Source organism: Nestor notabilis, unplaced genomic scaffold (genome assembly GCF_000696875.1).
Source record: "Nestor notabilis isolate BGI_N333 unplaced genomic scaffold, ASM69687v1 scaffold5067, whole genome shotgun sequence".
In the NCBI taxonomy this organism is placed as follows: domain Eukaryota; kingdom Metazoa; phylum Chordata; class Aves; order Psittaciformes; family Psittacidae; genus Nestor; species Nestor notabilis.
Window position 1 is genome coordinate 1 of NW_009935942.1, and position 21,296 is coordinate 21,296.

At 45.8% G+C, this 21,296-nt stretch overlaps 2 protein-coding genes across 2 annotated transcripts; one reads left to right on the forward strand and one right to left on the reverse strand.

The window, feature by feature from the left end:
* The first annotated feature begins 614 nt into the window (after positions 1-614).
* On the forward strand, positions 615-7,786 carry LOC104400815 (selenoprotein T). Its single transcript, XM_010018070.1, has 5 exons — positions 615-736; positions 1,892-2,018; positions 3,471-3,558; positions 4,990-5,141; positions 6,983-7,786. The coding sequence occupies exons 1-4, from the start codon at positions 663-665 to the stop codon at positions 5,112-5,114; spliced, it is 414 nt and encodes a 137-aa protein (XP_010016372.1). The 5' UTR covers positions 615-662; the 3' UTR covers positions 5,115-5,141; positions 6,983-7,786.
* A 3,848-nt stretch (positions 7,787-11,634) lies between these two features.
* Positions 11,635-20,932, reverse strand: ERICH6 (glutamate-rich 6; the record flags this gene model as incomplete). Its single annotated transcript, XM_010018071.1, is given in 13 exon segments — positions 11,635-11,898; positions 12,377-12,608; positions 12,882-13,034; positions 14,229-14,314; positions 14,464-14,621; positions 15,406-15,473; positions 16,417-16,480; positions 16,733-16,826; positions 16,904-17,005; positions 18,267-18,395; positions 18,397-18,465; positions 18,467-18,525; positions 20,823-20,932. Coding segments are annotated over 13 exon segments (1,588 nt in total), but the record flags the coding sequence as incomplete, so codon positions are not given.
* Between the last annotated feature and the right edge of the window lie 364 nt (positions 20,933-21,296).

Below are 21,296 nucleotides of genomic sequence, written 5' to 3' on the forward strand. Positions count from 1 at the left end.
CTTGGGATTACGTTTAGGAGGAACTGATACTTTAGCGAAGACTGTAATGAAGAGGGTTTTGGGGGGTTCTGATAATTATTGCCAGTGGTCAGGGAGACCAGGCACCTTTGCATCATTCTAGGAACATTACTGGTGGTGTTGGCTGCTCGAAATCAGACCGAACGGGAGGGGTGAAGTAGTTCTAGCGCGTGTAGCCCGTTTGCAGAAAACCTCAGCGCCTATCGCCGTGTCTTCACGGTGCTCTGAGGACGGGCAGAGCTGCCGGGGGCCGGGACAGACCCACTGCTGCTCCGGGAAGGAACGGGAACATTCCCTGCGGTTCCCAGAGTCCAAGATGTGTCAGCTTTTTGCAGGGAAAACCCACGATTCCTTGCCCAGCGGGCTTTGCCAGAACGTTGTGTCCGTGCTGTGAAAACAAACCTGTGTAAGCCCAAGTGCCCAGCCAGCTGCCAGGGTTTGGGATGTGTAACTTAGCTACAGATCAGTTTTCTTCTTTGGATGAAGAATTTTAGTTTTACTTTAAACTGAACGGTTCATGAACAGCACAAGTACTGGTGTTGCCAGTTCAGCAGTAAGTTTGACACGCAGCACTCCAGTTTCAGTGACAATCCCTGTCTGTGTTTAGTGTCTCCTGAGGCTACAGGCGGGTGTTTGAGGAGTACATGCGGGTTATTAGCCAGCGGTACCCAGACATCCGAATCGAAGGGGAGAACTACCTTCCTCAACCTATATATAGGTAAGCTAATGACCAGCAGTACTAATTGTCTTTTTTCCAGTGTGTGAGCTCAGTGTGGTGAGTGGTGAACATGAACATTTACATTTTAATAATATTGAAAATAGAAACTTCAGGGTTTTTCCCATTACAATTGCATACAAGCTCAGTTATGTTTTACCTTCCAGATGGCCACCTTAGTTTTCCATACAGATGTTACCATCTGGATACCTGTATGGTGAGGCCTGTCATGTTCCAGTGTAAAGTAAATCATATCATTAAACTTTTTTTTCCACAGTGAATTTTTCCAACTTTTGCTCATGATGTATCTGGACATAAATTCACATTTGTTGCTCAGGTTTATGTACTTGGTGACTAATTCCTCTAATAGGTTAAGGTTTGAGAGGAGGGAAGAGTTTGGTTTTAACATCTAAGTCAGTGGAGTGCTAACCTCACCAGAGAGACTATCAGGGTGTCCTTAAGTAAAGTTTGGGGAGTAGGGGGAGCTTGAAGAAACGTGGAAAAAGACAAAATGAAAATAGTGCTGTTCCTATTGTTTTAAACCACTGTGTATGTGCTAGAGAGTGATGCCACAGTTACTGTGGTGGCTCCTGAACGGCTTCTTGACCTAATTACTGTAATAATTACAATGGTGGAAATGCTACAGGATTGAATACCTCAATGTTAACTTGCTCTCTGGCTTGAGGCTTGATTCTTACGAGAGGCTGTGGGGTTTTCTGCATCTGCTGGGAAAATATAAGGACGTAGTGCACGTCAGTTAAACGTGTGTCTCTAATATGGGACAACTTCTTTAAGAAACTGAATGCATTATCCATTTTGGACAAGTATAAGTTGAAAGCAGATTTCTGCTTGAGGTCTGCCTACGAGGACAGAAATCCAGAACTTCTGTAAGCCTGGTGTAACAGAAGCGTATTAATGGGATCCTTCTGAGCATGTGTGTGTTTGGTGATGTGTGGTGCTTTTTTGTGGGGGGGTTTCTTAACTCTCTTCCCTCCATACCCCTCCCCCGGGAGATAAGCTTGCTTGAAAAGTTCTGTGTTTTCTCTGAAACTGATCATACACTGTCAAAATTCTTCCATTAGGTGAATTACAGCTATGAAGTGGTGAAGTAGTAATTGTGAACCTTCTAAGTCACTTTTATGTGTTGTCTTTTGATAGGCACATAGCATCCTTCCTGTCTGTCTTCAAACTAGTATTAATAGGCTTAATAATTGTTGGCAAGGATCCGTTTGCTTTCTTTGGCATGCAAGCTCCAAGCATCTGGCAGTGGGGCCAAGAAAATAAGGTAAATGGCATACTTTCTTCTTTGATTTTTGGAAAAGCAGTTTTAGAATTACTTCATTCTAAAGTGCTGTGGGAGTGCTTCACAATTCTTACTGACATCTTTTGTTCACTGCAGCCTTTACAAAAACTTTACGCTTCTGTAACCAAATATACTGGAGAATTTTACCATAGCATAATTATTCTTACTATAGTAGTGCTTCATATTTTTGACAGACCTAGATTTGATTTTTAGCATCTCTTTGCAAGCTGATGGTGTTCCATAGGGACAGCTGAAGTTAACGTTGCTGACAAAGATGATAAATGATCTTCTTGGTTTTTTAGGGCACAAGAGTAGAGTTTCAAGCCTGTATTGTTAGTGTTAAAATTGCAGCTTCCCTTTTCTATTGTCTCAGAACTATTTTGCAGTTGTTGCTTTCATCAGACTTTATAATAGATTAGGCATGAAATTAGATGGTGGTTAGGAAAATGAAGTTGAAATTTTGTGGGTGTTTTTGCAGAACATACTTGGGCATGACAGGCTGTGCCTTGTGGGATGAGTATCTCTGTGAGTCAGTACTGATGATGCTAACAGAATAATGCTGTGCTCTGGTCTATAGTGACCTTATTCCAAATTTATTCTACTAGACAAAAGTGATTTATAATTACTTTATGTATGCTACTGGTGCATAGATCCTCAAACTGGGCTACCCAGTGCAACAGGTCTCTGTAACCTGTTAGTTTGAATGTAGAGAAGCTGCAATGTATCCTGTTTAATTAAATGGGCCAAATGCACTACCCAGTTAGGCTGGCTGCGGAATGACTGATCTCCTGTGCTAGTTTCTTCGGTATTGCAGTAGCCCCTGTGAATGTGCCCTTGTGCCTGAAAAGGGAATTATAAAGGTGCTGCCGTTGGAGGCAGATGCTGTGTTGCTGAAGATTGCATCATATCATCCTGAGGCACCAGTGCTCAAAAGAAAATTCCACATGATGAGCTGGAAGAAATGCTCGAGGGTTGACAGTTCTCCTGAACAAATGCAATTTGACTTGAGCTGCTGTTTGTGTCTTCCCCTGTGGTTCTTTGATCTGGAGTGTTAGCTGTGACAATGACAGGCAATGTGTAGGGACAGTTGTCTATCATTGCACAAGTGCCATTGTAGCCACGTACTTCTGCACGCTGGCTGTTATGAAGGACATGGATCTGTGGAGAGAAGGAGCGAGAAGATGTAACATGGTTTGAATCAGAACTGTGAGTTGGGTGGTTTCAGAGCAGTGCTAATACCTGTCTGGGGAAGGCAACGTGCACCATCTTTTTGAAAAGACGGTGAAAGGAAGATGTGTCTGTGACTGAAAGATTGCTTAACTTGCAGGGGACATTCAGAGATGCCTGTAAACTGCCAGAGCTTATTAGGAGTGAATGAAATAAGCTGTGGCTCACATGGCTGAAGTACCCGGGATTCTCTCTGCTCTCTCCTAGGTTTATGCTTGTATGATGGTCTTCTTCCTGAGCAACATGATTGAGAACCAGTGTATGTCAACAGGTGCATTTGAAATAACTTTGAATGGTGAGCTGAGAACTTTGTTTAAGGAAATCTCATTGTGCTGCATGTATACACACAGGCTGTGAGAGCTGGGGAGGTGGGGAGAATGAGGGATGGTGTTATGAAAAGGGGTGTGTTTCAAAGCGTGGTGGGATGTGGAAATTACCATCCATTTTGAAACTCAGTTGTTCAATATCACAATAAATTATGAAAATCATCTAAGTCATAAAGCAGTTCATACAGATGTCAGTTACGTATATTTTAAAACACCTATGTAAAAACCGACTTGCTTGATCACTTGGAATAACAGTATTATGTTCTTTCTTTATATGTGATGGCATTAACTAAGAAATGATCAGCTAGTGAAACATAATCTACATTTAATGAGGTGCTTTCCCTATTCTGTTTTGTAATGTGTTTTAGCCTTGGAATCCTAATGAATCCATTGCTCTTCCCAGCTTTCGGTACCAGTGGATAGCAGTACTGATTTTTCTAGTTAAGAGTTTGTGGGCCTTCTGCCTTCACATAATTTTATAATTTCAAAGATTATGTAAGCTTGATGGAGTACAGAATTTTTCAAGCTCTAGGTGATCTAGCTCTGTGCTTCAACCTCAATTTATGATTGTGCAGGGTGCATTTCATTATAGTAGTTTCTAAATGATATACTGCAGAACCTTTTAAAGATGACTGTATTGCATCAAAGTAGTTGAATTCAATGCACTTCTAGTCCTAAATCTCAGCTTAGAATTGACAGCAAAGTCTTCCCAGGGTGAACAGTCACATCTGGGCTTCTGTATATTTCTGGTTTGTGTTTTAGAACACTATGGTTCCAGTCTGGTTTTTGGTTTATGTCAAAAGACAGCAGTTGTATTTTTCAGTGTGGCTTCATGAAGTGCTACAGCAGTGACGGGTGTTTGAGGGAGTGTTTGTCATCAGCTAAAATGAATGCTGTGCTTACCCCTGAGTATTTGTGTACTCTGCTGCCTTTTATATTTGGGGAGTGGGAATAATGGTTGCAGCTACTTTGAGTGAATCTTTCCAAGCCAGATTGTGGTAAGCAGAGCTTTTGAGGGTCAGGCTTAGATGTTAGCCAGAGTGAGATGAAGACAAATGAGACCCGCAGAGGTATAGTGATGTTTTAAAAAAATCAATATGTTGTTTTGCCACTCACTAATCCATTCTTAGGCGTTCTGTCAATGTATACTTTGAACCTCTAGATCTGTATGGTGTACTTCTAATTTGAAGCATTAGACTCTTACTCTCCTAGCTTGTCCAGGCTTTAGTATAGCCAGAGGTTTGGAGGGCTGTTGATCCAGATATTTTCCTCAATATATCATAGTACCGAATTGCATAGCTTCCTAGATCTTTTTAATTTTATGTTTGAACTAGCCCTGCGTGTTTTCTGACTCTGTCAATATAACAGTGCTTTTCTCCCCTCCATGTGTTTTGTGGTAGATGTTCCGGTGTGGTCTAAGCTAGAGTCTGGCCACCTTCCTTCCATGCAGCAACTTGTACAAATTCTTGATAACGAAATGAAGCTCAATGTGCACATGGAGTCAATGCCCCATCATCGATCATAGCCCCATCTATCAGCACTGAAACTTCTTGTAAGTCTTCTTCTAGTCACCAGTTGTCTGTTGGCTCTGGTGCAAGGGACCAAATGTGGCAGAGTGAATGTTGTAACTGTGTATTTGTTCATTTGAAAGTGCCTTCCTGGAGAGCCAGCTCTAGTGACTTTGACTAAATTGACACGTGTGGTTTTACTGTTTTGGTGGGAGGTTTTGGTTTGGAGTTTTTGCCTGTTTCAAAACCGGAAGCTCGTATTCCTTTGAGCAGAAGATGACATGTTGCTGCGTGCAGAAGACCTTAAGTTAGTGAACGGTGTTGTGCAGAGATTAGACACCACTCTGCATTATGTGCCTTAAAATAGTTTGTGTGCAAAGGACTTCTCTGTAACTTGTAACCTAATTGAATTGCACAATCCTAGAAAGTAGAACATTTTCTTGCTCCCAACCATGTGCCGTACTCTTTTAACCTTTGCAAACAGTCCTTGACTGTTGGGAGCAGAAGGTTCGCATCCATGCTCACATGTTTTATGACACACCAATTCCATATTCCTATGTCACCTGTTTAGCTTACCGTTCTTCACTGGAACATTGATGTGCTACAAAAAGACTGTCTTGGTGCAAAACCTGACAGTTGACCCTTAGGAGACCACTGAAGGGAAGTCCTGGTTGGCTGCGTTGCAGGTTTTTGCTGCACAAGAATGCTTTGGTTTGAGAGATGGGTTCCCTGGCCTTGCCTTGCCATCAGAGACCCTGCTCCCAAGTGACCAACCCTGCACTCCCGTTTCAGTCAGCTGACATCTTGCAACTCATCTCACTGATGGTGACCAAACTGATCAGTTGGTCCCAGCTGTAGCAGTTAATGACCTGTCTCTGTTCAGACACCTGCACAGATTCCTTTGGAGCTCTGTTGAATATGACTTTGTTTCTGCAAGTTCGTATTTGCATGAACAAGAACGTAGCAGGGAGAGGTGTATGCCCGGAGACACTCAGCTCTACCAGAGCCCTGCACGCAGTCTTGCTCCTTGCAGGAAACCACACTGTGTGCCCAGGGCTCATTCTGCTGTTCCTCACTGCTGCAGAGCTCAGGCTTCAAGCCCTGCTTTTGTGCCGTATCTGTTTCCCCTCTGCTGACACTCCTGAGGCTTTCTGAAGTAGGGGGAGCAATTCAGAGAGATTGCTACCTTGTGCTGGGAACATGAGAAACAGTTGACTTCTGCTTCCTGCAGACATTGTTTGTTTAGCTCAGTCTGGTTTGTCCTAGTAATTTAGCAAAAGTAATCTGAAATATGAAGTAAGTTGGTTTGTATTTTTAAAATGCTATTTAGTATTAAAAGGTTTGGTGGCCCTGTCTTTCAGATGGGCTTGCTGAAGCCCAGCGTCCTGCATGTATGGACTTGGAGGGTCTTAGTGTGCTTTGCAGAGTAGATTGATGTCACTTTTAAGCTTTCAAAACATGCTAAGATTGTTGTTATGTAAAATATAATTTAATGAGATGAGTTTAGAAAAATGTCAACAAAAAAACCCTTCAGTTATATTTTCATCCATGTGGGAAGTAACCCTAGAGGTGAGAAGAGGCTGATAGTGAGGCTCAGTGACTTTGTGTTTCAGTGTCTCCTTATCAGTTCAGGCTAACTACACCTCATTCTGATGGTATTCCTGCAGGCGGTTCTCCAGAATTACATGCTGACAGTACTCTCTTGCCCCGAGTTCCAGCCTCCCACGAGACAGTGCTGGTAGCTCGGGTTTCTGACCCGAAGCGTGCCTGGCTGCTGTTCTGAGATACAGCAACTGCCTCTGCTCTCTTCCGGCAGCATTGGAGGCAGTTTGCTCTGTGGGGCAGGCGTGGCTGTCGACTGTAACGCTTGTGTCTCCGTTTGCAGGCATTAAGTGGCAATTTCCAAAGGCAGCACGGCGCAGACCCATGAAGGCCTGTACTGAAGACAGCGCGCTGTTAGTACAGACTGGATGCTTTTCTCGCAGCTGCGTTGTGCCTCCTGAGAAAAACTTAATGAAAGAGCTCTTTCAGTGCTGGCGTGTTTCCAGATCCTGCACAGTCATGGAGTGCAATAATACTGTATAGTTTTTTTAAGATTTCATTCGACCAGTTCATAGCTCAGCAATGCAGGCATTACTAATTGTAACTTATTTTATATTCATGTTTCACACTATTGCAGATTGAGTTGATAGCTAATTTTTCCTTGGAAAAAGATGTTTGTTTAATCTGTTGTATTTTATATGAATTTATGTTCTTTTTGTAGTTTAAAATGAAGTTACAGGAGTGTCTGATGTTGTCCTAAACTGTTAAGTGACAGCCGTCTAGCAAATATCTCTAATGTGGTTAAAGCAGGTTTGTATATTTTTCAAAATATATGGCAGAGTTGAACAGTGCATTATATACTAAATTATATGAACAAGATTATTTGCAGAGTAGTTACATTGTTTTGTGACTTCAGTAAAAATTAAGGTCAACTGCTCTTTAAATTGTGTTGGCCAGTTCAAGAGGTTTTTCCTTGACCATTCTGGAGAGGAACAGCTGGGCCTTTCTACTGTCCTAAATAGAAACCAGGAAAGTTAATTTAAATAAAGAGTTCTCATTTCCTGTGTGAAGTACCTTGTTTGAGTCACTGATGGATATTCTTAGAACTGCAACTGAAAAAAAAAAAAGCATAAAAAGCCTACTTTCCAAAGTCATTAATCTTGTGTCTGTGTTGTTGAAGCCCCTGACAGCCTGTGTTCTGGAAGGAACCCAGTGCTCTTGTCTCTTACTGCTGAAGCCCAGCTGCAATTGGAGCTTCAGGGAGCTCACTGGGTTAGAGCTGAGTCCTGGTGTGGTTCTTTTGCAGGCGCTGGGAGTTTTCCTGGGGTGTATGAGCCACTGGCAGCAGCCTGTGATCCACAGTTCCTGGTCACCACTGGGTACCTCTGGACCATGCAGTGCTCCAGGCTGGGTGGCTGAGCCACTGCCCCAGTGGCACCCATGTGGGAGCTGGGTCCTGGCAGCACCTGCCTCCCATCTGGTTTTTGTCCTGCTCTGAGCTACAGGGTTTCACCGCCTTTGTAAAACCAGCAGAAGTACCTCCTGGACCCGCTGTGTCAAGCGTCTCTGAATGGGAAGGGAGATTCTCTCTGTTGGGGCAGTAAATTGGATGAGAAGGTAGTCCAGAGGCAGCTGCCATGATCTGTAGGAATGGTTTTTGACCCTCGCTGAAGCTCTAGGGACTGATGTAGGGGATGCTGTGTGTAACCAAAGCTCTGTCCAGCCAGCTGAGGGAGGAGTCCATGCCAGTTGTTACAGAGGTGTTGCTCATTGCATCTGCTAAAGCAGCCTTGAGGCTGCTGTGCTTGACTGTAATGAAATCATCCTTTCAGGTAGTTTGTGCCTTCTCTTCTGAAATAGATTAACCAAAATTTTCTAGTGTGGATGGAGTTTTAGTTTCTCATTAATTATGCACTTCTGGGAAATTAGACAGAAAGCAAATAAATGCACGGATGTGTTGCTAGGTTAAGATTTTCCATGAGCTGTTCAGAGCGTCATCCTAGTGATGGTAATTGCTCATGTTCTGCTTGCTGCTCCCAGTGTCCCTTCCCTCCCACCTGGGCGGGTGGTTTGTCAGTACGCTCGTGTTCAGTGTGCAAGGACCTTTGCTGATGTCCCTCCAAGGCAGCAGAAGCTTTTTTTTTGGGAGTGGGTTGGTGTTGCAGGCTAGGCAGTGTTTTGGTTGTATCTGTAACTGCTCTGGACTGTAGGGTGCATAGAGCGGGCTTGGGTGTATGGGCTGGACCAAGGCTCACGATCACCATTCACAGAGCACTTAGGAAAAATGGAACAGTAAAATGTTGATAGTCAGTAAAGGCAGCAACACCTTCCAGCCTTCTGATAAACGTGTTGCCAGACACTAACTGGTGATCCTGTATCTGTGGTGTTTTAACCAGGAGGACTGGTTCTAGTGTGAAATTGGTGCTTCCTAAAGTGAAGCTTAAGCCTAGCTGTGCAGTTTTGGGTGACAGGCAGCCAGAGCCTGGAAGCCTGCTTCATGCAGTACCTGGGAGGACAGACCTGGGTGAGTGTACACTGCTTCTGTTCACTGCTCTCCTGGCCTCCAGAAATAACTCAGTATGGGGCTTTCTGGGTGTTCTGTGTGTTCAGTAATGCTGCAAGGGTTTCCCCTCCTTGCATCATCTTCCTAAACATGTTTGTCTTTCCTGGAGAAGGGTCTGACCACCAGCGTTGCTGGGGCACAGTGGGGAGCCCAGGCATCTGCGCATTGTCCTTATGTTGAGATTGCAGCTATTTGCTCTCCCTTCCTATATAGTGCTACTTTCTTATTTTAAAATGAAGGTGTAAAGACACATTTATCTAAATTAGCTTTGTGTCAGCACTCAACTGCTTTCACCCATGGGTGAAGTGGGTATTAAATAGTGGATCTGAGGGGATCAAGCTTGTTGATCTTGGCTTGTTACACACAAGGGTAGATGATACAGGTGTAGGTGCAGACTAGATAAGGACAAAAAATGGGTCTCATTTCCCACTGCGAGTGTAGAAAAACAGGACATCTTATAAGCCGTTTGCAGCAGAGATCTGTGCTCACATCTCATCTCACACTGGCATAAATCAGATACAGTCTTCTAGAAAATGGACATACAACGGCATAACAGGTCAAAATTAAACTCCCCGGTGTGATCTTCATCTTTCTAAATCAAAGACTTAGAATCTAGAAGATAGTTAATCAGAGATTGTTACCCAAGCCACCACAGCTGAGGCTGCAGAGTTCCACAGGAGCTGGGCTGAGTGGCACGGGATGCTGCTCTGCCTGGGCCCTGTGGTGCGGGAAGTTGGTCCCTTGCTCCGTCTCTGGGGAAGGCTGGAATCGCCTGGGCACGGAGAGGTGAGGGCAGCTGGGGGTGCATGTGTGCCGATGCTATCTCCAGTACTTCTAGAAGGCAGTTTTTACTAGTGGGTTGCGTTACAGGCTTTAGCATGGACCTAAACCCTGGTTGTTTTGCTGGATGTTGAGTTTCTGCCCTTTCCCAGGCCTGGCACCCCCGGATGAGACCAGGGTGAGCCCAGGTGTGTGAACAGGAGCAGTCCCTCCACTGCCCCTCTCCTGGGCATAGGGAGTTTCTGAAGATGGTAGAGGCTGGCAAGAGCTGTGCGTGGCTGCCCGGCTACGGTGGCATGGTGCGAGCTCCTTCCACCTGGTGTTAGCAGTGCTATTAGCAGAGCTTGTATGCTGCTCGTGAACATGAAGTAGCAAGTAATAACTGTCTTGGACAGATAATGTCTTGGATAGGTAGACTTGCACCTGTCTTGGACAGATAGACTTAAATTCCGAATCTGTATGTTCGGAATAGTATGTTTATCCAGAGCCTAATTTGACATAAATTGGATTTTTTTTTACTCATTTACTGTTCAACTTCCTACTAGTGTCGTGGTTGAGTAAAAAAAGTTCATTTTGCATGTGTTTGGAGAACCTGTAAAAGGCGGTACAGTGAGGAACCCCTCCCCCAGCATCACCCTGCTCCATTGGTGTCTCCAGTGTGCCCTGATCTCCCATGGCCTTGGCAGATTGACGTTCAAAGTTTTCTGCACCAGCCAGGGCAGCTCTGGGCCTGAGAAGGTATTCCTTTGCCATTCCCCCTTCCCCACATGCCCCTGTCCATGTGACGGGTCTGAAGGCTGCAGGGTGTCCCTGTATCAGATGCTGTACGTGGCAGCCTGGGCTGTTGGCTCCGCAGTGCCCAGAGCAGTGTCCTGGCACAGCAGGTATTCCTATGGCACCATACCTCCCTCAAACATCCCAACTGTTGGGAGGTGGGGTAGGGGCCAGCCTGAGGTACCCACTTCATGAGGGGTCCATGCCCCACCACCTTTGCTCGTGCTGCTCTGACAGCCACTGGGCCCATGGTGGGAAGGAAGCACATGGTGCCCGCTGCAGCAGAGCCTTCCCCCTGCCTTGGTTGTTTACGAGCTGCTGCCAAGAGGCTGAGGCTCATCTGTGCTCTCTGCTGCATGCATTAATAGCCTCCTGTCCCCAGCACCCACACACATGTTGCCAAGACAGTGACCTTTGATTGCTTTGGACAAACTGTGCTTTTGTGCCTCTCTGTGTGTGGGGAACCACTGTGTCTTGTACCTGCAGCAGGCTGAGCTGCCATCCAGTGTTTGCGCCAGGGAAGTCTGGGCATCCCACTGGTGCTATGTCTTTGGCAGAAGTACTGGCTGTGCAGAGCAGTGCCTGTGTGGCTGACTTCTAAGCAAACATCTCCTACTCATATACCTGTCATGGGCTATAACTTAGCCGTGCTCTGTCTGCTTTTATCTTTGTGCCCCATCCATGGGCTGAAACAACTGGTCAGCCCACCTTCAGCTGGGAAGGCCCCAGGAGAGGGGCAGTGCAGAATGGCCATGGGTTGCCCTTTGCACTGCGCGACAGCAGGGCAGGACTGCAGGCAAAATCCCATTGAATGTGTGCAGATACTGCAGCGTCAGGGAGCATCTCAGCTTGTTTTGCCTTCACATGACACTTGCTGGTCAGACTTCAACATTTATTATTGCCCTGATTGAGCTACGTAGCTGATCGCTTATGTCAGAAGTTGTGCAAAGCTGTAAGATCTTCAAAGTCTGTGTGATAAGGTATGCTGGAGGCTTCAGTTTGTCCCATTGCTCGCTAGAAGGAAAGTTTAAGCATCCACGCAGTCTGTCAAAGAGCCGCAGGATCCTCACCCTGAAGGCAAGCAGCAGGACGTCGTCTTCGCTCAGCAGGGCAGGGGGAGGCAGCTGGCTGACATCGCTGACCTGGGGAGTGGAGGTGAGTGGTATCAGCAGTGCAGCAGCACGGGACAGGACTTCAGGGCTTTGGTCTCCCCAGCAGACAAACCTGCCCCCATGGCAGGAGCCCGTGGAGGAAGGGAGCTGCCATGCACCCTGCCCTCATGGATCGCAGCTCTTCTTACTGTAGCAGAGCCATGGTGACCCTCGGGGATGCAGGCAGAGACACTGGGGACCTACCCAGGAGTGTTTCCTGTACCCTGCAGCCCCTTACAGGAGCTACAGAGTCAGGGCTGCCAGGGCTGGTGAGTCCTCTGTTTGCATGGGTCTGAGCACAGGTACACCTCCACTGTTTGCTGTTTTGGGGAGCAGGACCATCGGGCAACACAGGGAGCACCCACTGTGGGACGAGCGTGCTTCCCCATGGATGGGAGCTTCCCTGGCTGTCCTGCTCCTGCTGTGGAGTGCGACTTTGTGTGGAGCTATCTCTGTGCTTGAGAAATACCTGCACTTTGATTCCCACGTTGAATTTTGCTTGTCGCCCCATTGCAAGGAAGGAAACAGCGATCTTATCCTGGCCCAGGATCCTGACCCCGACGTGCCGGTTGAGGGAGATGAAGATGGGTCTCAGTGGGACATGGGGTCCTGGTGACATGACACTGTTTGGCCATGTCCACCTCCTCACCCTGCTGCCTGCTTGGTCCAAATACTGCCCTCCCTGAATACTCATGTATATCCTAAAAAAGAGGAAAATCAAAGCTCTGAACCTGGCAGCTCCCATGGCAGCTTCCACAGAGGGAAAGGATTGATGCACAGCTACTTTAGGGTCTAACCCCTTCCTCTCAAGACACAGAGGGTGGCCCTGCCCCTCTGGGAGGTACCTAAAGCAGGCCCTCGAGCTGCTATACTTGTCTTTTAATTTTTGAATGCTCTTAATAATACCCTTTATGACCTTTGAAATTTAAAAAGCACAGTGGAGAGCAAAACTGCTCCGGCCAATTTAAACATACCACACAGTTCCGTTTGGATAATAGCAAGTACTTCTGCCATCGGATTTAAATATTGCTTGTATTTCGGCATAACTTGGCTTGTCTTCCTGTACTATGCAAACACGACATTTTTTCTTCTGTACAACAGTGATCGCCAGATTTCCAGATGGATAGCTGTCATCAGATAAGGTGTTCGTAACTCCTTTCTTTGTCTGGTCTATTATTACATTCTGAATATTGCAGAGCACTACTTTGGAGTATAAAAATGGACATACTAACCAGATCACTGTGTTAAAGGCAGAATGATGGTGTGCTGCCAGTGTTACCTGGGATATTGCCAGTGCTTTTCTTCTACATTGAAGTATTCTGTATACACTGACAAAAGAGATACAGAATGCATTTTTGTTGTTTTCTAATCAAAAACCCAGGCAGAACTGCTTAGCAAGTTTTTATCTTAAAGACACGTTCCTGGACAATGCTAATGACTGAAAGTATGAGGCTAGCCAGTGAAGTGGTCAAAGTACTCAACTTGGATGACAGCGGAGAAAACAGAGGCAGGTACTATTCTCCCAGAGCTAAAAAGAAAACAAATGTGGAGAAAAAAGGCCCTTGGCACAGAAACCTGACGAGCAGGAGGTATTTTGTGTGTCACTGGGGTTTTCCTGCAGCAAGACTTGCTACTAGAAGTGCATGTGCTTATGGCACTTTGCCACCCCCATGACTGGCAGCATCCCTGGGACAAAGGCAGCCCGGAGGGCAGAGCAGAGAAGTAGTCTCAAGCCTGTTTGCTTTGATGTCAGAGCTCACGTGGACTTTCATACACCCCTGGCTCAGAAAAAAGTCCACCACAGTGAGGAAAAATAACTTGGGTGACTTAAAATGTTACGGCTTAAATAATGGCAAAGGCAGCCTGAAAGCTATGGGGTCCTATGGTGAAACTGACACATTTTTATTTCTTCAAACAGTACTCTTAGTTACACTGTTAATTTCAGTTTGTCCGTGCACCTTTTATGTACTCCTGCCTGCAGGACAGAGACCTCAGCCCTGTGCCGCTGGGAAATAAAGTGCTGGTTTGTTCCTGTGGGAAGGGTGGGGCTGAATAGTTTGGGAGCTCACTCAGCCAGCAATGCCCTTCCACGGGTGGCCAGAGCTCAGGAGTGTGTCTAAACACTGGGCTAGCGTGTTTCTTAAGCTGGGTATTAAAGGCACAAGGCTATGTAAGTGGTTTCACTACTGCTTTTTTCCAGACTGTAAAAATGAATGTGAATGGTGGACCAGGGTATTTGGTGATAAAGCAGCCTAGGACTCACGTAAAATGACAGTTACAACCCTGGACTAATGCAGGCCAATGAACCCCGTAAAGGATACAATAACTGCGCTGTTCCATCTGGAAGCATGGTGAGGAATTTCCCTCCATGTCTGTAGTATTTTTCCAGAAATTCATGCTTCACTACCTAAGATTGGAAGGGAAACAATAAAATGGATGAGAGCAGTCCTGCGCCAGCTGCCCTTGAAAGGCAGGCAGGCACCAGGCTCCAGCCACTCTGGAGCATGGACACATCCAAGATGCAGCCCATCGGACATGTCTGCGGCAGCTACTTGCCTTTCCACCAACAGAGGTAAAATCACAACAGGTGACACTGTAGGAGATGGGCTCCTCCTTGGGCTCTGCTGCTCTCTCAGCAGGCATCAGAGTCCAGCTGTTTGGTGACGGGGGCTCCAGGGAAAGCTGGTAGAAAATTGTGCCAGGTTCATTTAAACCTAGAGAGGAAAGGGGAGGGTTTGTGTGCATTGCGTAGGGTTGGCAGTGCCCATAGCGAGGAGGCTGTAACGTGGGGGAGTGGGAATTTCTGGCTGAAATGCTCCATCCTGGGAGTCTGTTTCAAGGTATTTTCTGTCTAACAAGGACAGTCTAAAGTGTTCAGCTATTTCAGAGAACAGAATTATGAAAAAAGATGCAGCATGACTTTTTTTGGATAGCATTCATGGCTCCATGCTCTGCAGGACTGATGATCTGAAATTCTTGGTGCCACAAAAGCCTCTGTACCCTGCCATCCTCTGTGAAAATAAGCCTATATTATAAATCTAGTTCATCTGTTCTTAGTCAAAATGCCTTCGATTTTATAGCTAGATCCGAAGGGCTGCTCAGTCATTCACAGACTGAGCTAGGATTTAGTGGAGTATTCACTTGACGAGGCAAAATGTCAATCCCCCTAATTCTGGCAGTTCATACTTTCTGAGGGCTTGGCTTTGCTTACTTACTGTTCTCGAAAGTAAATTTCTGTGCATCTCAGTTGAAACAGATTTAAATACTGCAAGTCACAGCAAGGAGATCCTTTCAGTGCAATGGGAATATAACTGGTTTTGGTGTTTTCATGCCATTTAATATGGCAGAATCTAATTCAGTGGGACTGCACACTTGACAGTGAGCTAATGTGTCATTGTATAAATCCTCCTGTTCCATTAGAGAGCATTAGAGACAAGCAGTTCCATTGAATTCATTGTTGTAATAAATAGACAAATACGTAAGGAAATGCAAACTCACGTTCAGCTGCAAGTGCTGCCTTTGCTGCCTCCAAAAATAACTGTCTGGTCAATCGTCTCTCCAGCTGCCTGGAAATGAAAGTGTTCCTGATCTGTTTCATATATCCTGTTTTGAAAATCAAAGGCACTGGGTATCCTTTCCATAGGAATGCAAGTTTCTGAATCTGTTTTTTCTCTCCACTCACATGATTGCATATAAGTTAGAAGCAACAGAATATCACCAAAAAGGAATTGCTTCCATACAGAGGTTTCGGTGAACAGACTAAACATTATAATGGACTGTGTATCAAGATTTTCTGTGAAAGAGGAGAGCTGCCAACAAGATCAAGAAAACAGCTAATCTCCAAGAATGCTTCGACTATTCTTCTTATCTAGCTTCCTATAAATTTGACAGAGTCTGACAATGACTTTGGTGCATGTTCTGTATGTAATATGAGCTACTCGCACCATCAGACTGCAAAGGATGTTCAAGCAAGCTAGCAGTTTACGTCCAAGTATACTGATCTACTTTTCTTTAAGCCTGTGCTACAGACTCAGATATTTCTATAAGCTTTGGGCCTCCTACTAAACAGCCCAGTAGAAGTCAAACTTGCAGAGTTCTCATGACTCTGGAAACTAGAATTCAAATGCGTGGTCACAGTTTATGCAGCATAATAGAGAAACAAAAATTCAAGCTTTGCTTCAGTATCTGGGGTAAAGCTAGACCTGAGTATTATACCTCCCACAGCTGCAATTACGTTTTTGGCTCTACCCGTCTCTAGGTACCTTGTCTGAAAGCAGTAGAATGAATGCTCAGTATATACCTCACCACCTTCTAATACAACCCGATAGGAGAAAAGCCAAGAGGCTCCAGATAGAATGTGAACTTGTGTTGCCTAAAGCAAATTTTTTTCTTCTCTCGTTGCCTCTTGCTGCAGTTTCATTTTCTTAATGCTTCTTTTCCTCCCAGAGTCACCTGTTGTGCCTCACACAGACCAGAACCCCAGTTCTCCCTGTAATCATTTCACAGTACCTCTCGTATGCCCTCTCCTCTGACGGCAGCCTGTCAGCTTCAGTGCCATGGGACTCATGGGGGATGACATCAGTGGGAATGCTCCTGGCATGTTCATGGGTCTTCCCCTCATGGGACTCTCGGGTGCTGACATCAGTGGGAATGCTCCCGGCATGTTCATGGGTCTTTCCCTCATGGGACTCTTGGGTGCTGACATCAATGGGAATGCTCCAGATGCCTTCATGGGTCTTCCTCTCGCGGGACTTATGGAGGCCGATATCAATGGGAATGCTCCAGATGCCTTTGTGAGTCTGCCCCTCATGGGTCTTCTGGAGGCCAACACCAGTGGGAATGTTCCAGGTGCCTTCATAGGTCTTCCTCTCCTTCACAATGAACTCGTAGAGGTCTCTATTATGTTCACAGCAAAACTTCTGAAAGGCAGAAAAGCTGTGCCATGAAAGTGGGCCTTTCCACAGCCAACCTCTGCTAATCTTTCCCACCAGCTTACTGATTCATAATCCTGTGACAGTGGCCAAATGTCTTCAAAGGAAGGGAATGGCTTCAGCAGGCTGCCACAGTACTCACATCTTGGAGCAAAGTCTTCCTCTATCTGAAGTGGAGGTGGGGAGAGAGAACATGGGGAGGACAAAAATAATGGTATCAGCACACAAATCCTCATTTTATCTTGGGGAAAGATGGCTATGCTCAAAATGCAACGTCATAAAATATGTAAGAGCAGTTAAAACAGATCTGTGTCTGTGATATCTTGGGATGATTTAACTCAAACCATTAGGTTCAGGAAACCACCAAAAAGAAAAGCTGCTCTGTAGTAAGTAAATAAATAAAACCCCTCAAATAAATGGAATAACTGTAGTACCTGTGAGACCCACTCCTTCCAAGAGAAAGCTTCAGAGCATGAAGAATACTACAGCTGAGTACTCTGGTGCATTAACCCTTTCAAGTACATTGCTTGGGGCTTTGGAGAGAAAAAGCTCCCCCCGATTGTTGCACTGTTGATCACAGGAAAATCTGTGGGGAATTTCATGAGGAACCACCAGCAGATTTGTTGAGAAAAGAGCTGAGCATATTTGACCAGATGCACATCAGGACTGGTCTGGGATATATTTTGAGGATGTGTACTAGATATCCTGAAAGAAATATCTATTTTATGAAAACACATTTTGAAACCAAGTTACAGAAAGTGCAGCTGCCAAGAGCACGCTGCTGAATTTCATGCCTAAAGCCTCTGCTCCCAAGGGCAGCACAGCAAGCTCAGCACTGCTTGAGAGCAATCCATTAGCAGCACCAAGGGGTGAAGGGTAGGTACCTGCTCCAGGCCACTTAGCTGGTGTGCTTCACTTACCCTTCATTTACTGTACCATATGTTTAACACTTTCATTCAAATCCTTCAATTTCAGAAAAGAACATATTAATTTGAAATACTTGGCTTCTCTGGAGCATTATTCTTCGAAATTCCCTTGCTTCCCTACCTCATCATGCCTAGGATTAACTCTCTTTGCTGACTTTACTCTGTTAAGAGTTACGGGGAACTCTGTGCCCTTCTTGTAACTCTTTAACTGTATACCTAGTATTTATACAAGCTTTGTACCACTGTTTTAGCCAGAGGGCAAATTCTTCTGCTAGAAAATTCTTAATACAGGATGCAGTATTGGGGAGAGGAGTTGCACAGCCTCTTGCTGTTCAGGAGTGCACAATAAGCACCATTTCAACAGCCTCACAGAAGAAACTCTTTTGTAAAGGAACTCCTGCACTGGCTTGGCAAAGGGCATTGTTTTTATTTTTTCTACATGGGAATCATAGGAATTAAACAGAAAAAGCCGCACAGTAGGGAGCATCTACCACTGACTCACCTCAACCTGTAGGATTTCTCGTAACGATTCAGGTCTGTAGGCCAGAAGGCTAGGCAGGCCAGTGGATGGGAATGTGCGCAGTGATTTCTTGAACAGCTTCACAAAATCTTCTTCCAACTCAAAGTAGAAAATAACAAAAGCAATTTGGAGTCATATCTTCATTCAGGGGTAAACCTATTAAGCATATATATGCTACCTGGGTGAGTCCTTACCTCCATGTCACACGAAACATCTAAGCTTCTGGACTCTTCTGACAGGGCTGCAAGTAATAGCGACAGTGAGAATTACTGAACAGCTGTGCTGTGCTCTCAGAAAGCTTATCTTCTAGACATATTTGTTTTGTTCCTCTTTCAGCATGCCAGCCTGTTCTCATTGACCACATCAGCTGCCTGAGTCCTTCTTGTCAGACTTGCTCCTACAGTTTCAGAAGGGCAATCTGGACCTACGTGTAACCCTTCCCAGATGTCTGAGGGACTGTAACTGGGCACTGACATGGGAGCAGGGCTTTACAAATGTGTCCACCGAAGTCATGCAGACAGTTTATTGCTGAGAGGCAGTGACTTGCAGCACTGAGCTAATACTGCATTATCCTCAAAAGCATTTCCAGCCTTTCTAGTCCTAAAAAGAAAGAGCTGAAGAGACATGTGAGGTTTTCTCTCATTTCTAAGTACATTCTGTGTAAATGCAACAAAGGGTTCTTTGCCCTTTGGAGTGACAGTCAACATCTCAGATGACTGTGTGTCTAGCACTGTCCTCAGTAGTGCTGACATCCAGCCGCCTCAGGTGCACAGCTCTATGTTGTCCCCTATACATCACCTCCTGTCTGAACATCAACATGACCAGCATACCAACTGCTACAGCCTCCCCTTCAGCCAAGCTAAACACATTCTTAGTTCTTTTAGCCTTGAACTTCAGTTCCCCTTGTTGCCACCCAATTTATCTTGCCCTTCAAAGTAAGCTTATTCTGCTTTCCAGAAAATACTCAGCCAGATGAAACTCTGGGCAGGCTGAAACACCAAAATCTTTCTAAGTCCTTCTCTTTGGAAAGTATGGAAAAATCAGAACATGTATTTAAAAGGATGGGATAAAAATCACAACAGCCCCATGTCAACACCCAGCTTCCTAGGCCTGTGGTGGGACCCACAGCTCGGGAATGCACCTGGAAGTGAATGAATGCACCAACACAGAGGGAAAAGCAGAAAGCAATGCTTCTAAAACTCACTTATACTTTTAGAAGGCTGAATGACATGACTGCTGGTTTGCTTGAACTTTTTTTGAATTTCAGTTCAAAGACATGTGGTTATCACCACAGCAGTCAAGGTATGTCACAGAAAGTAGCTGATCATAAACCCCACCTGAGAAGAAGTGACTTCAGGAAGTGCATGGTGCTGGTGCTTCACTGATGTGAAGCTGTGCAGGCAGGGCACAGCTCTGGGTGCACCATGGCACCAAGGGACACAGGGAAGCCTGGCACCCAGGGTGCAGTGCTCATAGCAGGTGGACCCTCCACTTCTTACTCTGTCCTCTCTAATGGACTTTGCAGCTTCTGAATCATCTCTACCTACCACTGCTGCATCCAAACCCAAGTAGATGATTTACCACTGGTTACATTTGGTTATTCTGTATTACAGCCACAGTCACCCCAAGGAATTGTGAAGCTCCACCTAAGGTACAAAGCCTACAGTGTTTTGTCCTGCAAACACACTCACAGTGCATTTCTAAACAAACATCCTCCCAAGGTGAGAAGAGAGCAATGTTTATCTGTTGTGGGCTGTGCATGTCCCTTTTCTATTGGGACAGATCTGCACACAGCTAACTCCAGTACTTTCAGCTGGTGTGCTGTTTTGTGGCCCTGATCACTTCTGCTGTTAGAGGCACATGAGATGCAGGAGACATTCTCCAACAGAGGAGAGCTGCCTGGCATTGAAAAAGAATCATAGAATCAATGAGGTTGGAAAAGACCTTTAAGATCATCAAGTCCAATCCCAGGACTGCCAAGACCACCACTAAACCATGTCACTGAGGGTCTCATCTACATGGGTTTTGAACACTTAAAAAAACCCAAAAAACTTAAAAAGCACAAAGGCTGTTTGATGGGGTACCCAAAAGGAATGGGGTCAGGCAGCAACTACCACTAACATGCTGCGTGCTAAGGTACAGTGCTGTACTTCAGCGGATGAGCGAAGGAGCTGGTTACTCGGTCACATGCTGGGATGACTCAGCTGAGCAGGAGAAGAAAGGTTGATACACCTCCAGCTCTCCTGAGAGGCTTTGCCGGTACCTCTCACAGAAATACAATACGCTCTTTCTGCCATCTGCTGAGCACTCCTACGCCTGCTGGCTGGCAGAGTGGTCCTGCAGGTTCATTTAGAAGTGACTCTGCAGAGAGGGTAACGAGGGGGCAGCAGTGGGGTCCCTGGGGGCTGCTCCAGGTCTGCCACCACTTTGCAAGCGGATCTCTGGGAAACTGCAAAGTCACAAGTCTTCCGTGAAAGCCGGAGGCAGCTTGAGTGAAAGACAATACAAGTGAGCAGCTTGAACAAAGCTGTTTCTTACTTGATTTTCCGTAGGCGTGTTCGTGGAGCCAGCCAGCTTCTCTCTGCATTGATACTGAAATTCCTGGCGGCTTCTGAGTCTTGATAGGTTCAACGCTGCCCGATATTCCCCTTAATGTAAGACACAAACCCACCTGTTAGCCACACACAATGACTTCAAAGCAGTTGCCCTGGACCACTGTATCGATGAAGACGACTTTTCTGAATGTATCTGATTAGAACTCCGAACGCTATGGATGCAGTAAGCGGGGCTGGCTCCGGTTTAGCTACCGAGGAGGGAGGGAGGTGCCATCTGGGCCCTGCCAGCCGCTGACCAAGGTCGCTCGGCCTGTTTCCCCTCCACCTTCCCTCCCGCGGTTTTCGGGAGATCGGTCGGTACGTGTTCCACCGCAGCAGAGAGCCTCGGGGAGCGGCCCGCTGCCCGGGGATCCACCGATCGCGCCGCAGTTCTCTACGCAACCGGCGCTACCGACCT